At 43.9% G+C, this 23,335-nt stretch overlaps 1 protein-coding gene across 1 annotated transcript in view; it reads left to right on the forward strand.

The window, feature by feature from the left end:
• TBC1D2 (TBC1 domain family member 2) overlaps positions 1-23,335 on the forward strand; it is a 516,269-nt gene that overhangs the window by 255,683 nt on the left and 237,251 nt on the right. Inside the window, exon 6 of the mRNA XM_086961651.1 lies at positions 1,382-1,590. Coding sequence (XP_086817777.1) covers positions 1,382-1,590 — 209 coding nt within the window. The remainder of the gene's footprint in view (positions 1-1,381; positions 1,591-23,335) is intronic.

Here is a 23,335-nt window from a genome sequence, read left to right on the forward strand (position 1 = left end):
GTACGCCGAGCATAATATGAGTTTCCCTCCGCCAGTCTTGTAATGGCGTGCTCCTCACCATGAAAAGGCTGGCGGAGGGAAAACAAAGTGGGCCCCACAGGGACCCCATTCCTCTGCCACCTTGGGGATGTAGTCAGGGGTGCACAACATCTTGCTCCCTGTTTGCATGCACCCCAAGTTCCAGGGCAGCATAAACTTCACAGTTCATTCCCGTCTAGAACTTCCTTTTGCGCTACCATTCTGGAAAAGCCTGCCAGATACGATTTCAACTCATAATCTGGTGGTTGGTCCCTGCACAGCTATGGCCGTGCTGAGCTGGTGCAGCACTGCCAAAGTCGTAATCGGCCCATTACATTGAACACAAATAAGGATTCTTCGGGCAACCCCCGCTGCGTCAGAAAGTTTGATAGAATTTGGAATTAAGTAATTTGTTTGTGCTCGGTCAGAAGAAAATTCACATTTTACAGTGCTTCCGTGCAAAAAATAAAAGGCAAATACAATTATTTAAGTGAAATTCTGTTTCAGGGGTTGCAGAATGATCTGATAGTAAATTGGACATACAGTAGTGGAAAATCCACAACTATTTACTGTCTGTCCACTTGTGCCCTGCAAATTTCAGATAAAATTTAGCGAAAAAATAATAGCAATGTTTCAGGTACACTGTCATCTACTGTGCAAATGCAGCACAACCCATTCCATCACACCCCATTTTACCAGAGTTTTTGAAAGTGCATGTAGGGAAGCAAGATATGTAGTCATGAAAACTTTGGTTGCCTCTGGATAGAGTTTGGAGTTGCTTTTTAAAAGGAGCATTCGGTAAATGAGGTCATAATAGATCTCAAAACCCAGTCTAACACCAACAAACAAAGCAATGTTCTAGAACCCCTTTTGCAGGGCCGGACTGATTACCGGGCAGTTTGGAATGCTGCCGAGCTGGGGGCTGATTTCACAGCGGTGGGGGCTGATTTCGTTCATGAAGACCTGCGTGTGCTTCGAAATAATTAATCCAAAACAAATTTCGTTTAGTACATGCAGGTCTCCATGAACGAAATCACCCTCCAGCTCAGCAGCATTCCAAACTGCCCGGTAGCCAGTCTGGCCCTGCCCTTTTGGTGATTGTTAGCAATGCAGTAGGCTACGATAACTGTGTTTTTATCTTTACACTGGAAGCCATTTTAACTTGCTGTCGGTGGGTAGTGCAGTAGCAAGACCCTAACAAGATGGAGTTTGTCTCCTCCTCAGTTACTATCTGTTGTTCACCTATGATCAAGGAACTTATGTTAGATTCTTGTATGTCTGGCTTTTATAACAGCCATTATGTTCACTAACATTATATTAATTCACTCTATTTATTGGGTGTGTTTTACATTATCTTCCTTAGCGATGTGGGATCACAGACATGAGGACGTTGCGAAGACCTATGTTCAGAAGCTGTCACCATCATTCAACCGTGCTAGGAAGGGTATACGGCTGAATGGTGCTATGAACCCTTTCCTTGAAGCGATATCCCAGGAGAGAAGCCCACAAGACAAGACGACCAGTTTGCAGCAGCAGGTCTCTAGTCTCACCGAAGAGCTCAAGTCCCAAAGGGTAAGAAGGATACCTTCTGTTAATCCACTGAACAATCTAAGTTCTGTGTTAGTGCTTAAAACGGTTGATAAGGGAGTTTAAAGTCTCATTAGAAGGTTGATGTATAAGGATATGGAACCTTGTGTGTTCCTTGCTGATGTGACATTAGAATGAAATTCCTTTCGAATTTTCTCAAGGAAGTGAGAACTAAATCAACAGAGTTACTGACTACTGTTAGACCACTGTTAAAAGAATGTTTGTTGAGAAAAAGCCTTGATGGCAAGCGGATATCCCTATATGCAATAAACATATAGTAAATATGGGTCTCTGGCGGTATTATCAAATGTGTCTTTGGAGCACAATGGTGGTGGGACACTTTTGTTTGCTACCCTGCGTCATTTTGGCATTACAGGAGTGACTGATTCTTCTGTAATGCAAATCTTTCTTGTGGATATGTAACTCAGGCAAGTTCTCAGGGAGGGCATTCCATCATTTGGATGAGATATGACCCCATGCAAATAATGAAACCCTTCCTCCCATCCCAAAACATAGATTCACATGTGAAGCAAATAACCTGTCAGGTGACACGCTGATTGTGGTAAGTGAGATCAGCTAGGATCTCAGTCCTGGAGTCCTGTGAAAAATTAAACATTGGATCAAGGTCGCTACTGTCATTACTTTTACACATATGTTCTGTGTTATGAGGAACTCTTTCTTTCTGGTACTGAATCTGTTATCTGTGTCAGAAATCAACCTGCGTGAATTAATCTCTCAAATCTCACTGAAGAAAAATTTAAGGATGGTGCACACTTTATAAAATAATCATTCCGGAAAGGAGATACGTTGAAGTTCTAATAGTGGTTGTAAGAAACAGGAATTACTTAGGTCAGTAATGACTACTTATTGCGGTGAAGTAACTAATATGATGTTTCTATTTTTGTAATACTCTTTTTTTCTTTTCTTATTAAAGGAAAAATGCATAAATGTACTTGCCGAGTAAAAAACGCACAGGATAAATCAAACTAGCTTACCTCGTAGGCTGGGAGGCAACCTGGTCAGGGACACGAGGTTAGATGAGCAAGAAACTAGTGAGCTGGTCCCCATATGAAACAGAACTTGTACTTAAAATACAACCATTGGATCTTTTGCGCTTACTAATAGCATTTGTAGGGCTGCGGGTTAGGCATAAGTGTTTGGCAGAGCACATGTTGCTCCTCAAATCACAGTGAAGCCTTTGTAGGTACAGCAGGACAGTGACAAATCCCAGCATGCAGTGCTCTACATGACAGCCTATGAAACCCATGCCTTGAGATTTACCTGATGCAGTGCACCACTATTATGCAACATGCCCTACAACAAAGTTGTTGAGAGTTGTTGTCCCTCTTCCTCCAACTGGACTGGCAATGTGGCCAAAGATGGAGAGACTGAAGTCGAAAAGAGGATTCTTCTGCTCACCAGAACTGCAGGGTATAGTTCTTGCGTGCTGGCAATCTGTGGCAACGTGAACAACAGCAGAGCCAGGTGAGTGGGGTAAACCATCTCTTATATTTCCCAGAGTGGCCTGTGGTATGTTCCTCTCTTGAGACAAGACAGAGGATACAGAACACCACAAGGCCCTCCTGATCAATGATCTCGGATTGAACTTTTGAGGTGAGTACGTTTGTAGTGCCCGTCTCATAGTCCCTCAAGTAACACTCTGTGCATGACAACACTTCGACAAGTGTGTGATTGAGTTAGCTGGTATTGTGGCGTTTACACCCCCAAACAGTATGATGATGTCTTCCAAAGAAACATCATTGGTTTTAAAAGATAACCAGAAGTCTCCCCTCTTCAAATCTGAACATGTAGTGGTAGAAAATAGGCAACAGGCATGAAGAACACAGAACACTCATGAAACCAACTGGACACAGAGCCAATTCGTAGTTGAGGGATCTATTGATGTAAATGAACATATTAAGTGGAGGCACATGTAGAGTATTGATATGTGTTAAATATATTACAAGCATCACACTTTTGGTGGAGGGGTCGATGAGGTCTGATGGCTAAGATTATTTACATATGAAATTATTTATATAGAACTTTATAGCCAAATATTGCAATAAGAATGGTAAAACATGTATGTAAGCATAGAATTTATTACAGGAAAGTAATGAAGTTAAAATTCAAGTTTCCATCGGATTTGTCAAGGACAGACAAAACAATTTAAAATTCTTGTGCAGTAGAAAAGTGAATAGGGAGCATATTTCGGGACGAATTTGGGACAGTGAGAAAACAAGCAAAAATATATGGGTGTAGACGGGGGACAGGAAGCAAGAAGAGGAACCTGAGTGGACGCGTTTTATTTGCAGGATTTATTCATTTGAACACCACCCATCAAAAACAGAAGCATATATGCAGCAGAGTAAAGACTGTATTGTAAGGAAGAACTAGAAGTGGTAGGTGGTCAAATGAAGGTTTGGAGAAGTTTGTATATTTGGAGAAGTAGTTTAAAGACACAAAAGCTGAGAAAATGAAGATTATTTAGAATATTTAAACAAAGCAACCAAGAGATATGAGCAACTGTAGTAAATGAAGAGAAAGGAGAGGGGCTATAGATGTATAACCAATGACAAGAAGCGATGAGAGTTATTATGAGAAAGGTGGAGAAGCCTGGACAATACACAGCAGTGATGGGTAGATGAAAAGGTATGGTTGAGAGTTTTGAGGGAAAGCGAGGTTAAAGAGCGTCGAAGTATGAATTTAGGCAGGCAGACATTTGAGGATGGATGGATTGGTTGAATGATAAGAAATAGGGAAAGATTTGTTATTTCTGCTACAGTATACTTGAAACCCATATTTTATTCTCAGGCCTCATGTGAGGAGATGTTTTAATTAATGGGCAGACCATGTTACCGCCACATATTTAATTTCTGCTATGTATTAAACTCGGAGTACTTGGCATATTAACAGTGGCTATCCCTCCAAGACTTTTTAAGAAGCTCCTTCTGACGTGAGAGGAACAGCTAGTAAAGTGTGGAAGGGTACAATCTTGCTAAAGTCTTCATACAGTTTCTTCTGATTCAAGAAGGACATCTAGTAATTACTTGAGGTACTAAAGCTATGTAAAACGCCAGACAGAATGGTTTTGCCAATGCTTGCTTTTGGTGCACTAAAACTTATATATTTAAAACACCAGTATCGTGCTCTCTCTTGCAGTTAGGTTGTTGCTTTTACATCGATGCAGTGGCTGAACAAGGTTATTGCTGTTTTGAGTGTATGACTAGTAGCTCAAGCAGAAACCAGCCAAGCCAAGTTTTCAACTATTTATGGTACAATGACAATCATTGGCAACACCAATAGGTCTTGTCTTTGAGGCCTATTGGCTCTGACAGTGCCTTTTTTTTAATCCTGTATAGCATCCACAAAAATGCCGAAGCTGTACAGTATGAACAAAAGGACGAAAAAAGTCACTTTGTAGGTGCATTTTTGCGCTGTGACGTATGCTTGTGATGAAATGCCATTTTGTTACAGATGCAGGATGGATTGATGTACAAACAAAATATGAAAATTAAGTAGCGCTAAAGTGCTTTCATTTGTAAAGTATAAGGGCCAACAGCAATTTGCTGCTTGACCATTTTAAAAAACAAAAAAAAGCTACAACGAGAAAAAAACAAGCATTGGCATAGCCAATAGGTCTCGCAATTGGAACCTTATAAGTGGTTAGGTAGAGGTACAAATCTTCCTGCTGAGCCAACTGAGCACCAACCTTCCGCCACCAGCGTTCACTCAGCCTCTTAGGGCCTTCCAGAAGACACACCTCTTCCTGTTGAACAAACAGACTTCGCACCTTGGAGCACCCACGTTCATTTAGCCTCCCTCACGCCGAGAGATGCACCCCCTAAAAATGTATTCATTAACATGGAATTAAACCAACCTACAATTGTTTTCACCATCTTTTATATTTCCTGAACAACGATGTTACTTGTTGGTGATTTATGGGGCACGTTCATAGCCAAATGAGTTCAAAACCACCTCCTTGAAGCTTCTTGCTTCAAAGAGTGGGGAGGAGGGTGCATCTTCTAGCAGGCCAGAAAAGGTACAGCCAGGGTAAGGAGAAATCTGTGATTCAGGGACTGCAGTGTTTGCTGCATAATTATGTATTAACCATATTTGCTGCATAGTCTGCCATATGCCGCACGATTTGGCATTTCAACAAAATATGTTTCTTTTTTTTTTTTCAAAATGATTTTATTGAATTTTGACAAAGGAAAAACACAGAGGTACATACAGAAAGACTGATAAGTTAATTCATTAAATTACATGGAAGCGAATAAAAAACAATCATAAATAAGCAGTCACAAATAAAATACATCGCATATTACTATCGTCAATGAAAGGATAACTAAAAACAGAAGGGAAAGAAGGAAGGGAAGGGAGGAAGGGAAAAACAAAATATGTTTCTAACTTCAACAAATCAAAGCTACTAAAACACTGTGCATAAAAAAAATGCAACCCAGCCCCTGACATCGGTCGCCTTCCACCTGTTGCTCGCTGCATTAATGATGTCATGATTCAGGCCACATGGGGGTAAAGATCCCACATGGAGGGAGGGGCCTATATGTCGATAGCAGAACATTACCCCGGGTGTTTAAACATTACTGAGCATGGGAAAACGTGTTCATTCCCTTTTGTGAGAAGGTTTTGTTTCCCTGCTTATTCAAATTCATGTTTACATGGCGATCCCAGGACTGGACCTCCTGGAGTGGGGGGGTGGGAGGGGGGCAGCAGCACCCTCATGTGCAGTACACTGCTCTCATGGGGGGCACGGGGAGGGCTTCAGCCTCGCCTCCCACGGAGGCCTCTCCAGTTCACCACCTGCAGATGGTCACCACAGGCCGCTATATGAACACACTGCTCCGTTACCAGCTGCATCTGGAGGGTGGTTAATTCAACATCTCACTTATCCTGCGAAAAGCGTCTCTTTATGACGGGCACGTCTTGTAAAATATGTATAAATCCCCCAACCCCGAAACAGAATCCCTTGGGAAAATAATGTCTCCATATTAAGCAGACAACATGAAATATATTCTTTCCGGAGTTCAGACGGTCAGTTAGCACCTAGCTCATCAATACGCATTTAATCGACATCAGAAGGACAAAAGGCTGAGTCAGCCCCGTCAAGAATGAATCCTATACTCTCTCTGTGGGTGATGACCCACTGAGTTACTGAGCTTCTAGAAATGTATTGTACATCGTCAGCTGGACTTCATAGCAGGCACTGGTGATTTTTGCACAGCAGCAGAAGTGCCCTCCCTGGCGACAATGAGACCTGTAGGCTATGTAACGCCAACAATGGTGACATCATTCACGTAACTTGTCCATGTGAAGAACTGCAACAGGCACGCCAACTGCTTCTCAAAGACCAATTTAAGCGAAGAGGGATTGGCACCAGAAAGCAAGCTGTGCTTGCCTGCCTGAATCCATCAAATACGCAACTAAACTGCAGATTTGTGAAATTCTTGAGAGTGGCTGAACAGAGAATGCCAAAACTGGCAGAAAATATTAGACGCAGGCCGATTAGCAGATGGACAGCAGGACTAAATGGCATGTTATTGAACGTGATTGCCTAGCACCAGTGCGATATCGTTCAGCAAGTAGAGCACGTGGTGCAAACATGGCGTATGTCTGAACAGGATGAGATCTTTTTAATAGAGAGACTTGCACTGTCAAAAACTTGATTTATCCTGCTTTGCTGAGTTTCTTCTTAATTCAAAGAAACTGACTACTGGATGAATAATTTTAAGTGTTTTTATAATGATGTTTTAAGAACCTTTGAAATCTGTGTTGCAATGGTTTTAATTAACTATGCAAATAAAATAATACCTAAACCCTCCCTGACGTCCAGTCCTTTCAGTTTTTTTTCTCTCAATCTTTGGGTTACCCAAAGCCACCACTACAGTTTTTTTGGTTCAATTTTTCGTCTTGCTCCTTGTAGGGATCCAGTAAGCCTTCCCTACCTCAACTTCAGAAAGGGAACGTGGAGAGAGGACATTGGTCCAAAAGCCTTAGTATCTGATTGCGAAGGGTCAAATAACTCTCAGTCTCCAAAGGAAAACCCAGGATACCAACGCTGACGGCCCGGAAAGTGTCTTCCATGTGATCAACTTGTGATTCCACACAGAACAATGCGCATGTGGCTCCAGATGGAAGATTGTCATCTTCTTGGACTGGTTCTTCCCTATCTTCCACTGAGGAGTCCAGCTCAAGGACTTCTGTCACCACTTCCTGCAGCCCTGATTCTAACAGATAAGCCATTTATCAACAGAGTTTACAGTGGAAAACGTGGAGAACTTTGCTTCAATTACTGAGGTAATTTGTTGCAAATTCCCATAGAACTTTCAGGATTAAGGCTGATTCTCCTGTTGGGACATTAGCCATCTCTTTCCCCAGGAGTTGTCCAACCATATTCTCCTCCTTCAATCTCCTAGAGGATTTCAAACAGAAAAAAAATATCAAAAGCCTCACCTTTATTTTCTTCGTTGTATCAGCTTTCGGACGCATCCCCTTTAGTTGCACCCTTTGGATTTCGAGTCACTTCAACAATTCTGCTGCAAAGCACCTCAGTTCTGAAATACTCAAGGCACAGCACCTTCAGGCAATCACAAGTAGGGCTCCTCGAACAGTGTACCTGCGGATTCCCCATAGCTTCACTGGCCTCCTCTCATACCCCTTCTCCATGATACAGTCCTGCGCGGGGAGCCTGCCATAACTGGTTGTTTCGGTTCTCATGGTTGCAGGCTAGATTCCCACAATTACACTCAGGTTACGGAGATCCCTCTCTTCTAAAGCTATGTTTATTGAGCCAGGCCTTTCACTTCCACACATCGGAGACCACTCAGCGCCTCCCTGAGTCTGCTAGCTGCGCGGGAACTCAGGTCTAACTTGATCTTCATGGTATCAAAGTTCCCCCGATCCTCAAACCCAGTCTTTTAGCAGAGAAAGCTGACCCGTCACATCTTCCAGCTGTTGTGCTCTGCTCCTATCTCCAATGCTGTCACATGGGACCCTAGAGCTGGATCAACACTGGAGCACTGATAGAACACATCAGCTCCTATGCCTGGCTGGCTCCGTCGACTCTCAACTGCCTTTAATACCAGGCTTAGCAACACATGGTACTCACAGGAAAATACCTAAGGTATATTTTAAGATCTTCCTCATAGATGCACTGTATACATCTATACTACTATAATAAAGGAAGAACTTTCAGCCTTTGAGGCGGGTAAACTCAGTAACCACAGCGCCAATCCACATACCCGATACACCGTTGGAATCGTCAGGATGTGTAGATGGTTATAGGCTATATACATTTTTAAAAAAACGTTATTTAAAAAATTTACAGTAAAAAAAAAAATTGGCCCTCCGAAGTAGCGCCGGCCGTGATGTGCGTGCTCACGTCAGGAGCGCGGGGAGGAGCGGCGTCCAGGAGCGCGACGAGGAGCGGCGGACATGGCGCGGGGGAGGAGCAGTGACGTGAGGAGCAGCGGACAGGCCAGCGGCAGTGCGAGCAGCGGACAGGCAGGAGGAGCGGCGGCTGAGGTAAGGGGACCCATGTCGGGGCAGGCGGAGGTTGAGGCAGGCCGGGGTGGGGGCAGGCAGGGGTTGGGGCAGGCGGGGTTGGGCGGGGGCCCGGGCTGCTGGACAATGTCGGGGCGGGCGGGGGTCAGGGAAGCCTGTTGCTCCCGGACAAGGTCGGGACGGGCTGCTAGTACATGAATAAAATAGTTTATTAAGCATATCATTTTGTAGCTGGTATTTTTCCCTGCAAAGCACCTAGAAACGCTAGCACTCATGATGAAAGCATCCACCCTTTTGGTGAAACTGTGTTCGACATTCTGCATTAAGGAGATTATCTCCACTCCCACCCTGGTTATCATAAAACTACGGAATACCTTAATAAATAAGGCACAGCTCTCCATTCCGGAGTGATATCTGGGGAAGTGAAATAAGAAGATAACTGCAGGAATATGCAAAACATCACAACGTTCTACACAACTGATAATCAAGCTGCCAAGCTATGAGAGGAAGTGAAAATGCCTTGCCCAACAAAACAGAACATCTGCTCATTGCACTGGATGAAGACAATCTGGCCTCAATGATTGCATTATAGCCTGCTAACAGATTAAATACAATCAGCCACAATCTACTTATCAAGAGACTGAAGAAACAGGAGGGAATATCAGGAACAGTGGAGCCAAACATTCCTTCGGGACCACCTTTAACAATTGTTAAATCTTGTGTGAGTTGACTTGTGGCATCCCACAAAGTTCTATGCTGTGCCCACTATTTTTCAACAAATACATGTTTCTACTGGTGCAAGTAAATGAGAATATCCTAAAATGTCAGATGTACATTGACAGTGTTCAGAATGGATTAAGGAACAAACAAAACGTATCCTTACTCACAGCTGCTTTTTAAAGAAGAAAAGGTTTGTCTAAGTAGTGCTGAAACAGAAATGTTGCCGGAGAGTGGCTTAAAGGATGGATCTGTCCCCTTTATTTGACCCCAGACTTTAGAACATGCTCCAGACCCAACACTAAAAGTTAACATCTGAGCTTCAGAGACACAGATATTTCCCTTGAAACATTATTAATAAAGGTGTAAAAAAACACTGAAAACTATTGTAGATGAGGAAATTCCTACCCTTCCTGCAACCAACCAAAAGCATAGAAATAACACAGAACTAACCAGTGCTGTGGTGATGGCATAATTCCATTATTGCAATATAATTGCATACCTGACTAGCTTATTAATATACTTCAATGGTTTCAATCAAACTCAAGCAGCTTCGACAAGCCTGAAGTGTAGAACGAAATCACGAAGCATCTATGACATGGGTATATACTCGCTGTGCACAGCTTACTGTTTACTCATGTTTTGTGCCCAACATTATGTTCTGTACCTTGGGCAGTAAAAGTCACAGCAAGAAGCTAATCTTTTGTGAATCCTCATTCAATTCAATTCAATGATCTTTATTCGGATATGCAGTATCCATAAAAGCACAAACATTTCTCACATAATTATTCACATAAACATTTGAATCCTCATTCTAAGTTGCCCATCAATCACGAACACCATGCTAGGATGCCCATCAAACACCATTCCAAGATGACTATCACGCGCAAGCATTGTTCCACGACAGCTACCAAACATAAAACTCATTTCAGTATTACAAACCCTTCCGATAAAGTGACTCCAGTTCTGCTTCGAGACACTTCCTGTTAGATCATTCCTGATCCTAGACCAGGCCGCTCCTCTCGTCAGTAGAGGCCTCTGTGTACAAGCGTGTTGCAACTCCTAGGGCTTGAATTCACTCTTGTATTGATTGTTGCAGCTCTTCTAGCTTAAGGGTTGTTCCTGTCACATCAGCTCCTGTTCTACTCCAGTTCCCCAAGCTGTAGCTTTCTCCACATCTTACCATCTCGAAATATTACGCAGTGACCAGGTTTAAGTCCAATAACAGCAGATAATCCCAATTATGTCCCATTGCAGTCTGCCAACAATGTGACACATGGAGTTGTAAGTGGCTCCAGTGTAACCCATTTTAAGAACCTCTATTACACTCTTCCTTTGCCTCTTCACCATGAGTCTTAAATAAGATCATGTCACTAACAACTGAAGACAACCTATTCTGCTAAACTTATACCAGACTACTTTAACCTGGCATTTCAACTCCACTACTCCTCATCCCTTTCTATCCAGCATGCTTCAGCTTCCAATGGTAATAAAAGCGTCTGACAAAACACAAATTAATACAATTAAATAATCGAGTTAAAAACTGCAAGGATTCAAACCTAGGCAGGTTACATGCATCTGCTTACAGCAGGAGCAAGTGGAACTTGTAACCTACAGGTCATACATGGATCAGTGCTTCTTGCACAAAAAAAAAGAAAAACCATAAATCAGTGAGCTACGTTACACCGAGTACATACCTGCAACCTGCATGTTAAATATAATGCTCTGCAGCAGGCTATGAACCGCTAAAGTAGGTTTTGATTATTTAAATTAGGGTTAGTGTTTTCTCAGATATATCTGCAGCGAGATTATGTACCTAAACTACAATTCTGACTTTATATGCAGCAAATATCTACCCCTAAACAATTTTAAAATGTGGCTTACTCATAAATAAAGCAAGAGAGCTTTATTTTTTTTAATGGATTTCTTGGCATACTCACCTCTAGATTCTACCAACTGAGAATGTGCACATAGGGGCATGATGGTAGGATGCCTTGCAAGATGAGAAAGGAGAGTGGATAGGTTTGTTTTATAAGAGCCACAAAGCGGAGATTATGAATTAGAGATACCTGAGGCGGGTGATGGACAACTATCTCAGAAGAGAGAGGTGGCTACTTATTATAGGGGTCTGATTTCCGAGTCTGTTGCTGAGCCTAGTAAGGGGGCTGTTGTGAGCAGAAAAACACAGGACTAGGGTGCCAACGTCATTCCGTGTCATCATGGACACTGGTTCCAGTCCCGAACTTTTCACCAACAAATACATGCTAACAGGTGTGTCAGTTTAATTAGTTCTAAGGAATCAAAGTAATACAACAACAACCATAATGCATCTGGATGGCATACATAAGGCCAGGATTGGAAATCGTGCCTGTTCTTGGAGTCATGCTTGTTGCGAGCTCTAAGGATGTCTTCATGCTAGGTTAGGAAGTTGAGCTTCGCGTGGTCAAACCTGCTAGATACCTAAACTACTACCTCGCTATCACACAGACGAGCTCCTATTAAAAAACCCGGTTAATGCATAATTCCCCATCATCAGGCAGATGTAAACACCAGCTCACGTTACCAGAACACCATCACGCGCTACCACTTTTATAGCACAGTGCCTGGCTTCCTAATAAAATCCCTGTGCTCCCTACAGATTAACCCTTTTCATGATTTCTGTCCGGCGGTAAACCCTGGATACTTACACTGGTCCTGTTCGTCCTCTGGGTCCAAGAGGTTGGGAAGAGGGTTCAAAAGCTTCTCAAGCTGCTCTGACAAGGGTGCTGCCATCTTGAACAAGCAGGCATCCACTTCTGTCATTACAGCTGATCACCGCAGAAAGACAGAAGTGGATGCCTGCTTGTGCACTGGGGGGACTGACATAAAAAACAAGCGTGCTGCACCTAGCGCTGGCAGTAGGGGGGAGGGAGAGAGGACGGGGCCTGCACCTGCTTCCCTTACAGTAACGAGCGCTGACACCATATGTTTGCAATTTAATTATAAACATATGGTGTCGGCGCTCGAGCCCGCAAGGAAATCTTCAGACGTGCACGCGTTTGCATTGCCAGCAATGCAACGCATGCACTTCTTTGCTGAAAAAGTGGTGCAGATGGCATTAGGTCTCTCCTATGCAGCGCATGCGCGCTGCATAGGCGAGACCTAACAATAGGGCCATTTGTGGGGGAGGTGGAGAGGGGAGGCCAAAAGGGAAGTGGGTCATGTAGCAGAGGGAAAAGAAGCACACAAGGGAGGAAGCAAAAAGGAATGAGATGCACATGATGAAGAGAACAACACAGGGAGAAGCTTAATAACTCAACCAATAAACATTATTCCCTCAACAATTCAAATAAAGCCCCCCAAACACCTCCACATATCCGCCACACTGTAAAGTAACAGATTCACGGAGAATGCTCATGTGAGCTGCATATATCTTTTCTCTGAAGAAATAAGGGAGGGATGTCTTTGTGCAGCAGTGTTGTTCACAGCCTTATCAGGGTAGAGGATGTTTAACCTTCAACATGATGTCCTTGACTCATGCAGTGCTTAATATGAGCCGTTGTTTCCGGTGCTTCTGACAGTCTACCACAGGGTGGCGTTGTCTGCCAAATTTGGGTATGAGCTCTGTTTATTAATTTAATATAGATGAACAATCATTAATATGTGCCACTCAAGCCATTGTTAAAGGTTTGGGGGCCTTGAATAGTATGAATTGTCACACTTACAGGAGTGTGATGCTTAATAGTTGTGTTGGTACTGTGATTGGCAGCACTGACAGGGACAATGGATGGTGCAAGCTGCTGTGTCCTCCTGACGAGGGACCTGGCACTTATTGTTCAACAAATTAACCACTGGACTCAAGCATGTGCCTTTGTCGTTAGAACTGTCTGCTGTTGGCACCAATTGCCCACAGTTGTAATCACAACCTTACGTGCACAAACCCAGTCACATTTGGGGCAATGCATTTGCAATATGGACAATTTATTGTCTGCTTTTGTTTTGTGACAATTTGGTACAATCGTCAGCAATGAAAAGCAAACACAAACTAATTTAAAATACAATTTAAAGTAAAATGTCTAATTAAAACACTCACTATGTTAAGCAACCCAAGAACAAATCAGGGGAGTCATGCAGCAACAAAGTGTAACTCCTGCACCAGAGTATACATTGTGCACAATTGTTGCTTTGTATACAAGTTGGAACTTGAATAGCATACCGGTCTCTGAGAACAGTCAAGTAAACAATTGTGGTAACACTTTGTGTCATTTTGACCACAGACTGCACCATGGTACTCTTGGAGCACAAACGAAGCGCTTAGTGCCACAAATGCAGTTTAGCTCAATCTTTGAAACCTGTGGCACAACAGGAGCCGTTCGTGACTGCTCAGCAGGGGGTGGGTACCTTAATACAGGTAGTGCCTGTCCTTCTCTTTATTCCTGTTTGCAACATTGTCATAAGTAATACTGAATAAGCTGATAAGTGTTTTGGTGAGTTATGACATCCACATTTGCGATCTTTGTGCATTTTGAAAATACCAGATATGTACGTGTATCATAAATGTATCAGGATAAATTCTGACTTAAGTCGATAGTGTGAATATTATTACTTATGTTATAATAGCACTCATCACTAAAAGCACCATGAAGCTGCTACATTGTGGCAGGAATTGCAATATAAAAACTTCATAATTAAAAGTACTTTATAAAAAGTACACACTTAGAAGATGAGCTAAATTGGTGTGTGCAATAAAAGAGGTTATTAGTTGAGATGGGTGAAAGCCCCACTCAAGTAATAAACACAATCCTTGTTATGGTAAACCACAAAAGCCACTAAATAAACGTGCGTAATCATCTGGTAGATTGACACAAAAGCCGGTAGACTTAACTTAGAGGCAATGTTTAAAGTATTTGTGCTGCACTCAAACAGTAAAAAAGTTAAAACACAAAACAAGGAAAATCCTAAACCAATTTAAAATAAATTGTGTAAATTTAATTTTAATAAATAAAATGTCACCAGAATGACAAGCTTCAAATAGGTAGAACTGGAGATCAGAATTTAATTTTTTTAAATACATCTAGCACCTAAAAGGGCAAAGCACCAATCACAATTATCGGGTTGCACTGTACCAGGTCAAAGTCCAAGTAGACAGCGATGAAGCACGGGTCAGATACAGGAACCAGTTTTGTCCTAGTGGAAAGAGTACCTGCTAACTTTTAGTCCAGTTTTAACCCCTTCGCTGCTGATGACGAGCTCAGCTCGTCATCAGCCACGGTGGTCGTGTGCGGATGACGAGCTGAGCTCGTCATCTAACGCGGCTTTTGGAAAAAAGCCGCACAGCGCAAAAATAACCGCCGCAGCGATGCAATTAATGCAAGAAGCACTCGTCAACGGGGTTGTCGGCGGAAGTTCCTCAAGCAGGGTCTGGAGAGGGACTCATACATGGTGGATTCCGGAAGTCTTAGGCCTCAGTCATGGTGGCTGTGCAGTCGCCATTGGTACGAGGTGCTGGTCACAGTTCTGTACTTCACCTTGCCGGGGTACACAGGGGGTTGTTGTTGCATGGATATGTGAAGTCTGCGGTCTGTATCCTTGGAAGGTCGCATCAGCAGTTGGATGCAGGTCCTGTGTTGGCCTTGGTGTGGTCCGGCCGTGTTCGCTAGTAGACCAAGGATGGTTCTATTCGATGTGAAGAGCTGAGACCTCTGGAATTTCAGCTGGAGTTCAGTTGTTGCCATTGTGCGGTTGAAGGAGTACACTCTGACACCAACCAAGGGTCCAGGACCTGGTGATGCACTTCATGGGGGGTCATGACTCACTCAAGCAGAGGCCAGCAGCAGGGTTCAGGCAGACCCAGTTGGTGTTGGTCAGCTCGACAGTTATAGGGAAGGCCTAGGGAAGCTTGTTGTGTCCCTGTAGCTCAAACAGGAGGACAGCCAACTGAACAATAGAGTCACTCCTGGGGTTCTGGGTTCAAGGCAGGCAGGTCTAACTTTCCTTTTTCAGACATCAGGTAGTGGTCCATATTATGTAAACCTTGATACATGGGTATTGTAACCTGACATAGGATAAATACAGAGGTGCACCAGTCAGATCATGTTTTAAAGAATTCTGTTTTGGGTATATAATAACTCGCCCAACGACTGAGTCTCCTACCTTGTCTGTTGCTGTGCAGGATAAAGTACAAGACCTACAGCATGCAGATCCGGGCACTACAAACTGCCCAAATTCGGAAAATTCCAAAGTAGTAATGAAGACCTGGAATATTGCAGGAATAAAAAACAAATTATTTAAATCCTGAGTTGCTGGAGATCATCAATCAAACACAACTAGTTCATTTATGAGAGACATGGTCATTAGAAGATTTTTATGTGAAGGGTTTTATTTAATTTTTGACCCCGACAACTTCCTCAGTGGGGAGGCAGGCTAAGGGAGTCTTGGCAGTATTAATATCTAATACCTCTTCATTGAAAGTATTACGGTCCCATCTGTCCTCCTCCTATTTCCAACTTATCCATTTAATTACACAAGAAAAGGTTAATTTGGTTATAATTAGTATTTATAACAATATTTTTGATAAAACCAAAGTAAAAGTTATAATGGATTTAAGCAGGGAAATTGAACTATTCCTAGCCCATATTAAGGATGATTATATTTGACTAAGGTTAGGAGATTTTAATATGAGTAAATGTTATTTATAGACAGGGATCTGAAAGTTGTGGTTATGTTAAAAACAAAATGGTGAGTGTATGCTACACTTTTTGCATAAACCATACGGAGAAGCATTAAACCAATTGATTTAAAAATATAGTTTGGTTGTCCTGGAACAATGTATTGGTGAAAACCAAATGTTACTACCTACATATTATATGAATGGCAGAAGCTTTGTCATTGATCACATTCTGGTGACAGAAAATTTTGAATGTCTAATAGATACTTTTACCGTTACCCCAAATGCCATTAGTGATCATGCTGCACTGACATTGTTCCTTAATATAAATATTTCAAGGTCGAATACCTTGCAAATTATGAAACAAATTGAAGTACAGGGTAAAAGTGGTTGTACTTTAAGATGGGCTAATATTGATGGTATAGCAAAAACAGAGAAAATGTGGCAGAATCCCTTAGAGATTTCTTTGTAAGCACAGATTTTATTGTCTCCCCCGATGTTTATTATGGAAGCCTTCTGCAAAATCAGGGCTAGAATCTCAGAGAAAGGTAAGTGTCTAACTAGAGCAAAAAGTAATAGAAACACAAGCTGGTTTAATACAGAATTTGCCTCGATAAATAGAAGACTAACGAAAGCCTTATAGGACTCCCAAGGGACAGAGGAAAAATCAATAAATTGAGAACTATGTATAAAAATGCTCTAGATAAGAGGAAAAGAGAGATAAAGGAAAAAAAATATGGGAAGACCTGCTCCAGGCTGCTGATTTAAATGATAACTCTTTTTTTGGAAAATAATAATTCAGCCATCCTAAAAGAGAGAGGAGACCCAATGATTGAAACATCTGTACAACAGGGGATTGGATAGAACATTTTCATACAATGTTTAATCCAGAAAGTAGTATTTTAAACCCGCCTTTTACACATTTATATCAAATTGAAGCTGTGGACATCTGTGATATAACTCTAGAAGAGGTGGTTAAGGCTCTAAATAAAGCAGCAAGTGGAAAGGCCTCTGGTCCTGATGGTGTCCCAATAGATATTTTTAAAGCACGTGTCACTTTATAGGCTCCGCTGCTGACCCAAGTATGTAACTCTACAGTGAAGGTTTTCTTTTACCTGTTTCGTGGACAGAAAGTACAATAGTCCCAATATTCAAAAAAGGCAACAGAGGTGATCCGAACTGCTACCTTCCAACATCTCGCCTGGACTCCAGTTCTAAATTAATGGGCAGAATCCTCCTGGGTACGTTAGAACAATGGGTGGAAGAAAAATGAATACTTACTGATGCACAATATGTGTTCAGGACTGATATTGGAACCATAGAACAATGTGCTAATTTACATTTGTTAATTAATAAATATACAGTAGCATAGACATGCCAGGTGAACTTATGCTTTGCAGATCTGAGCAGTGTGTTAGATCTGGTTACTATAACAAACTCTGGGAAGCAGTTGCGGATCTGGGAGCCCCTTGGGGCATTATTCATTATCTGTCCCAATGGTATTCCTACCATACTGCGCAGGTGCCATACAGACCAAATGGGGAATGCACAGATAGCTTTAAGGTCACACGAGGGATTAGACAGGGTTGTGTCCTTGCTCCCGTGCTTTTCTCACTATACATAAATGGGGTGGATGAAGGCCTACAAAAAAACAAAGTTGATGCCCCTGAGGTCGGCACTCGCCCTGCCCCCATCTTATTATATGCAGATGATGTAATTCTCTTATCCAGAACAGCTAATGGGCTGCAGCTACTGATAGATAACTTTGTTAAACTTATGGATAATAAAGATATGAAGGTTAATTTGAAGAAAAGTGTTATCATGGTAGCTGGAAAAAGAAGAGCAAAAAAGAGGGTACATCTTATAAAAGGGGAGAGGTTAGAGGAGACACAAATATTTACATACTTCACCATTCAGTTTACTGCATTGGGGACTTGGGAAAGTCAACTAAATATGTCTAAAAGGAATTTTTTAAGAGTGATATAATCATTCTTCAGGTTCTCTAAATAAGCCAAAAACCAATTAGAAAAATGTTGATGCTGTACAAAAGCAAATGCTAACCAAGCGCTGGCTATGGTGCTGCCCTATGGGGTTATACAAACTGTACTAAGTTGCAGATACTTGAACATTTGTTTCTGGCTCCGCTTCTGGCCGTCTTGAAATCAAGCTCAATGTCGATAACACATAAGGAAGTGGAAGTTTCTTTTTTAAAGGACAGCCTACATATCAGGCCCATTATTTTCTGGTACAACATATGGAGTCAAACATGGGCACACTTTACATAGGTAATAATTTTAGATTGCCTCCGGCTACATGCTTGGAAGAACATTAAGTGGCTATCCTAACTAGATGCCTGTTTAAGAAAAATGGACCCCGCTGTAATATAGTCAACAGACAGTGCCCAGTGACCACACTGACCAGGCACTAGGACCAGCCCGAGGGAAGGCTGAGGACGGGAGGAAAGGGAGGAGCTGGGGGACGAGAGGGCAGTTCACTGCTGACCACCATGGCTGTAAGACCTGAATAAAGAAGCTCCCTAAGTAAGAAGTTGTCCGCGTGGTTCATAGTTCACTAGGACACTACAACTGGCGACGAGGGTTAAAAGACACCCTGTGCGTGTGACTACCGCCTGCAGCGACCGGCGACCGACTGACCCGGGCTCGCCCCACGTATGGAGGCTTGAGCGCGCTGCGACCGGAAAGGAAGGAGAACGCCCACCGAGTGCCCACCTCGGCGGCATGCAGCCAAGAAGATCGCCCACCGAGTGCCCACCTCGGCGGCGTGCAGCCAGAAAGAACGCCCACCGAGTGCCCACCTCGGCGGCGTGCAGTGAAGAACAACGCCCAACGAGTGCTCACCTCGGCGGCGTGCAGCCAGAAAGAACGCCCACCGAGTGCCCACCTCGGCGGCGACAGCGTGGCGAGACGCGGACCTGAGGAGCGCCCACCGAGTGCCCACCTCGGCGGCGACGGCGTAGCAAGACAACCACCCACCGAGTGCCCACCGAGTGCCCACCTCGGCGGTGAAAAATAAAGACTGCCTTACCACTGTGCCTCCAGCGGCGGATCCCGGTCTGGGTGAGTGAAAACGCCGACCCAGCCAGGCTCCCCGTCAAAATCGGAATCAAATAGGCCGAAATCCCGCCAGAAACGAGATTCCCGGCGGCCATCTTGGAGTCAGGCGGCCTCGACCAATCCCCTGCGAGGGATTGCCGGCGGCCATTTTGAAGTCAGGCAACAGTCTTGAGGTACTAAAAAGAAAAAAAAAGCACTGGCGAGTGCAGAGAAACAAGCACTGGCGAGTGCAACAGAGTACACAAACAAGCACTGGCGAGTGCAACGGAGATAACGAACAAGCACTGGCGAGTGCAACGAAGGTATGAAATAAGCACTGGCGAGTGCAACGAAACTTGCAAACAAGCACTGGCGAGTGCAACAGAGATAACAAATCAGCACTGGCGAGTGCAACAAGAACGGACAAAAGAGTGAACACAGACTGCAAAAGGCGTCAAGACCTACGAGCAAACAATGCCCGACCCCGCCCCGGAAAGCATGTCGCGAGCATCTCTCCTGCGGCGTCCCAAGCCCCTTATTGTCGAGTCTGGCAGGAGTATGAGCCTGCGGTGGCAAGAATGGATAGAAGACTTTGACAACTTCATGAAGGCGTCCAAGATAACGACCGAGGAAGACCAACTACTCTTCCTCAGGAACCTGATTGGCAGGGACGGTGGACGGATCATAAAAGAACTGCCAACAGAATCGCTGGTGTCCTACACTAAAGCACGGGAAGCCCTGAACGGTAAATTCCTGCACAAGAAGAATGTTGACTATGAGCGGTACACTTTCAACCGGGCCGTGCAAGAGAGAGATGAACGAATGGAGGCGTTTGTGACTCGTCTGGATTGCCTAGCAGAGCATTGCGAGTTTGATAAATTTTCGAAGGAAGACGCTATGCGACTAAGAGTCATAGAAGGATGCCTCTCCGAACCATTGAGACGCAAGCTACTGAAGAAAAGCTATGCACTAACGGAAATCGTGGACATGACGAGAATAGAGGAACAAGCTGACGAGCATGCAAAGAGCATGGAAAGCGGGAAAAGCGAGCAACCGGAGCAAGCCTTCAGGACGCAGTCTCGGCGCGAACCTAGGCGGTCTCCGCCAAGTGATCGTTCATCCAGGTCCAAGAAACACCACCACTAATCTCACCGGGGGCACAAAGACGCAAGATACACGAAAGGACGGTCGGACAAGCACACCAAATGTTACCGATGCGGCTACGACTTCCCACATGCAAACGTATGCCCAGCGCTGGGAGAGCAATGCCGGAAATGTGGGAGAGACAACCACTTTGAAAGCATGTGCGGGGCCATATCAAAGAGTGACCACAAGAAAAGCCACCGACGATACCCGAACTCAAGCAGTCGCCATCATGTCAGGGCTGTCGAAGACAAACGTGACTCGTCCTCCGGGTCTTCACAATCAAGTGACCGCTCCTGCAGGACATGTCAGTCTCGGCGATCATCCTCCAGAGAATCTCGATCTCCACCACCTGCTCCTCGAAAAGAATACCTCTATCGGGTAGCAGACCTAGACCAACTGAAAGAATACCCGCGTCTGGACATCAACGTTGGCTCTCACCCCACCCAGTTTGTGCTTGACAGTGGGGCAACGCTCAACTATTTACCAGCCACTGAATACCGCCGGATGAATCCACAACCCAAACTAATGGAGACCCATGTGCAAGTGTATACGTGGATGGCTGAAAAGCCACTGACGTGCCTCGGGAAGTTCGAAACTGACCTATCCTATGAAGACCGGACAATACCAGCATACATCCACGTCATTGACGGGCCCGAAGCAGACTGCCTCCTGAGCCTGGCAACTGCCGAACGGCTGAAACTGGTGGATATCCTATTCAGCGTAACTGACAAACCAGCACTCATCCGAAAATTCCCAAAGCTGTTCCAAGGCCTAGGAAAACTGAAGAACTGTCAAATAAAATTACATATAGATGAACAAGTCACGCCGGTGGCACAACACCACCGAAAAATTCCATTTCACCTCCAAGAAGCAGTGGAGAAGGAACTCGGAGACCTGCTAGAGGCAGACATCATCGAGAGAACGGAAGGGCCGACCCCGTGGGTCTCCCCGGTCGTAGTGGTCCCAAAGAAAGGAGAAACTGGCCGAGTTCGTCTGTGTGTAGACATGAGAGCGCCCAACACAGCCATTGAAAGAGAGAGACATCCTGGCCCACACATCAGTGACATGATCACGTCCCTCAACGGAGCAAAGATATTCTCAAAACTGGATCTCAACAAAGGATACCATCAGCTAGAGTTGCACGAAAGGTCAAGATACATCACAACATTCTCGACACATCTTGGACTATTCAGATATAAGAGGCTAAGTTTCGGAGTGTCATCAGCGGCTGAGATATTTCAAGAGGCCATCAGGAGAACAATACACCACATCCCACAGGTCCTGAACTACAGTGACGACATCCTCGTATACGGAGCAACGGAGGCTGAACACAACAAGGCGCTGATTGAGGTCTGTCAAGCGCTGCAGGACGCGAACCTCACAGTTAACGAAGCTAAATGTGAACTGCACAAACCAACACTAAAATTTTTCGGACACCTGTTCTCTGGAAACGGAATGAAACCAGACCCAGAAAAGGTAGCAGCGCTGAATGACACACCAAGCCCGAAGGACGTTGGCGATATACGATCGTTCCTAGGTATGGCCAGCTACTGCTCCAGATATATTCCCGACTATGCTATACCATTAGTTTCTCATTTTGTGTTGTGAAAGCTCTTCAATTTAAGCTGAAGGCTACCAGTCTGACTCGGAAATGGTCCTCGTTGGACATGTCAGCTTTTTTAAATTTGTTAAAGTCTACTCTGCCAGAGCAGAGCTCAGATGTGGAGATAGCCGATTGTAGGCTTCAAGATTGGCTAAACTCGGCCATTAATGTCTGTGTCCCCCTCACTCGCTTTGATAACTCACGCGGCGCGGACGCACATAAGTGGTTCACGCCGGAGTTGAGGAAATTAAAACTTGAAGTGAGGCAGCAAGAGAAAACATGGCGTACCAATTACTGTCCTCAAGCAAGGATCGCATACTGTTCAACTCGTAAAGCCTACCAAAAGACGTTGCACACTCACAAAACTGCTTATTTCTCTTCTAAAATACTTAACGCGACTAATAAGTCGAAAGAAATTTTCAGGATTGTGACTGAGTTGTGCAATGATGAGAGAACTTCTCCCCCGGTTGTCCCCTCACAATTGCTCTGCAACTCGCTGAATGACTATTTTAATGATAAAATAGTGTTGATTAAGGATACTCTATCCAAGCTTCCAGTTTGTGTCCCGATAGATGATACCTTTTTAAACCCTCTTACTTTGCATTCCTTTCCCTTAATCACTGACCAAACCCTTCAAGATTTGCTCACTAGAGTTAAATCAGGATCTCCTCAGGATGTCTGCCCTCCCCAAGTAATGAGAGAAATTGGTCGGGCATTCCCAAGTAGCCTGATTCCTCTGCTTAATAACTCCCTCATGTCAGGGAATGTTCCTAATAGTTTTAAACAGGCCTTATTGATCCCTTTAAAAAAGAAACCTGGCATTGACTCCTCAGACCTTTCTAATTATAGACCAATATCGCTACTGCCTTATTTATCCAAAATATTGGAGGCGCATGTAACCAACTGCCTATCAAGTTTTGTGGAAGCCTCTGGCTATTTACAACCCAACCAGGCAGGTTTCCGGCCTGGTCACTCTACTGAGGCAGTGATATTGGCCGTTCAGAATACTTTAAGGTCTAACGCAGACAGGGACTTGCACCAGGCTTT

Source organism: Lissotriton vulgaris, chromosome 3_1 (assembly GCF_964263255.1).
Source record: "Lissotriton vulgaris chromosome 3_1, aLisVul1.2, whole genome shotgun sequence".
Lineage (NCBI taxonomy): Eukaryota > Metazoa > Chordata > Amphibia > Caudata > Salamandridae > Lissotriton > Lissotriton vulgaris.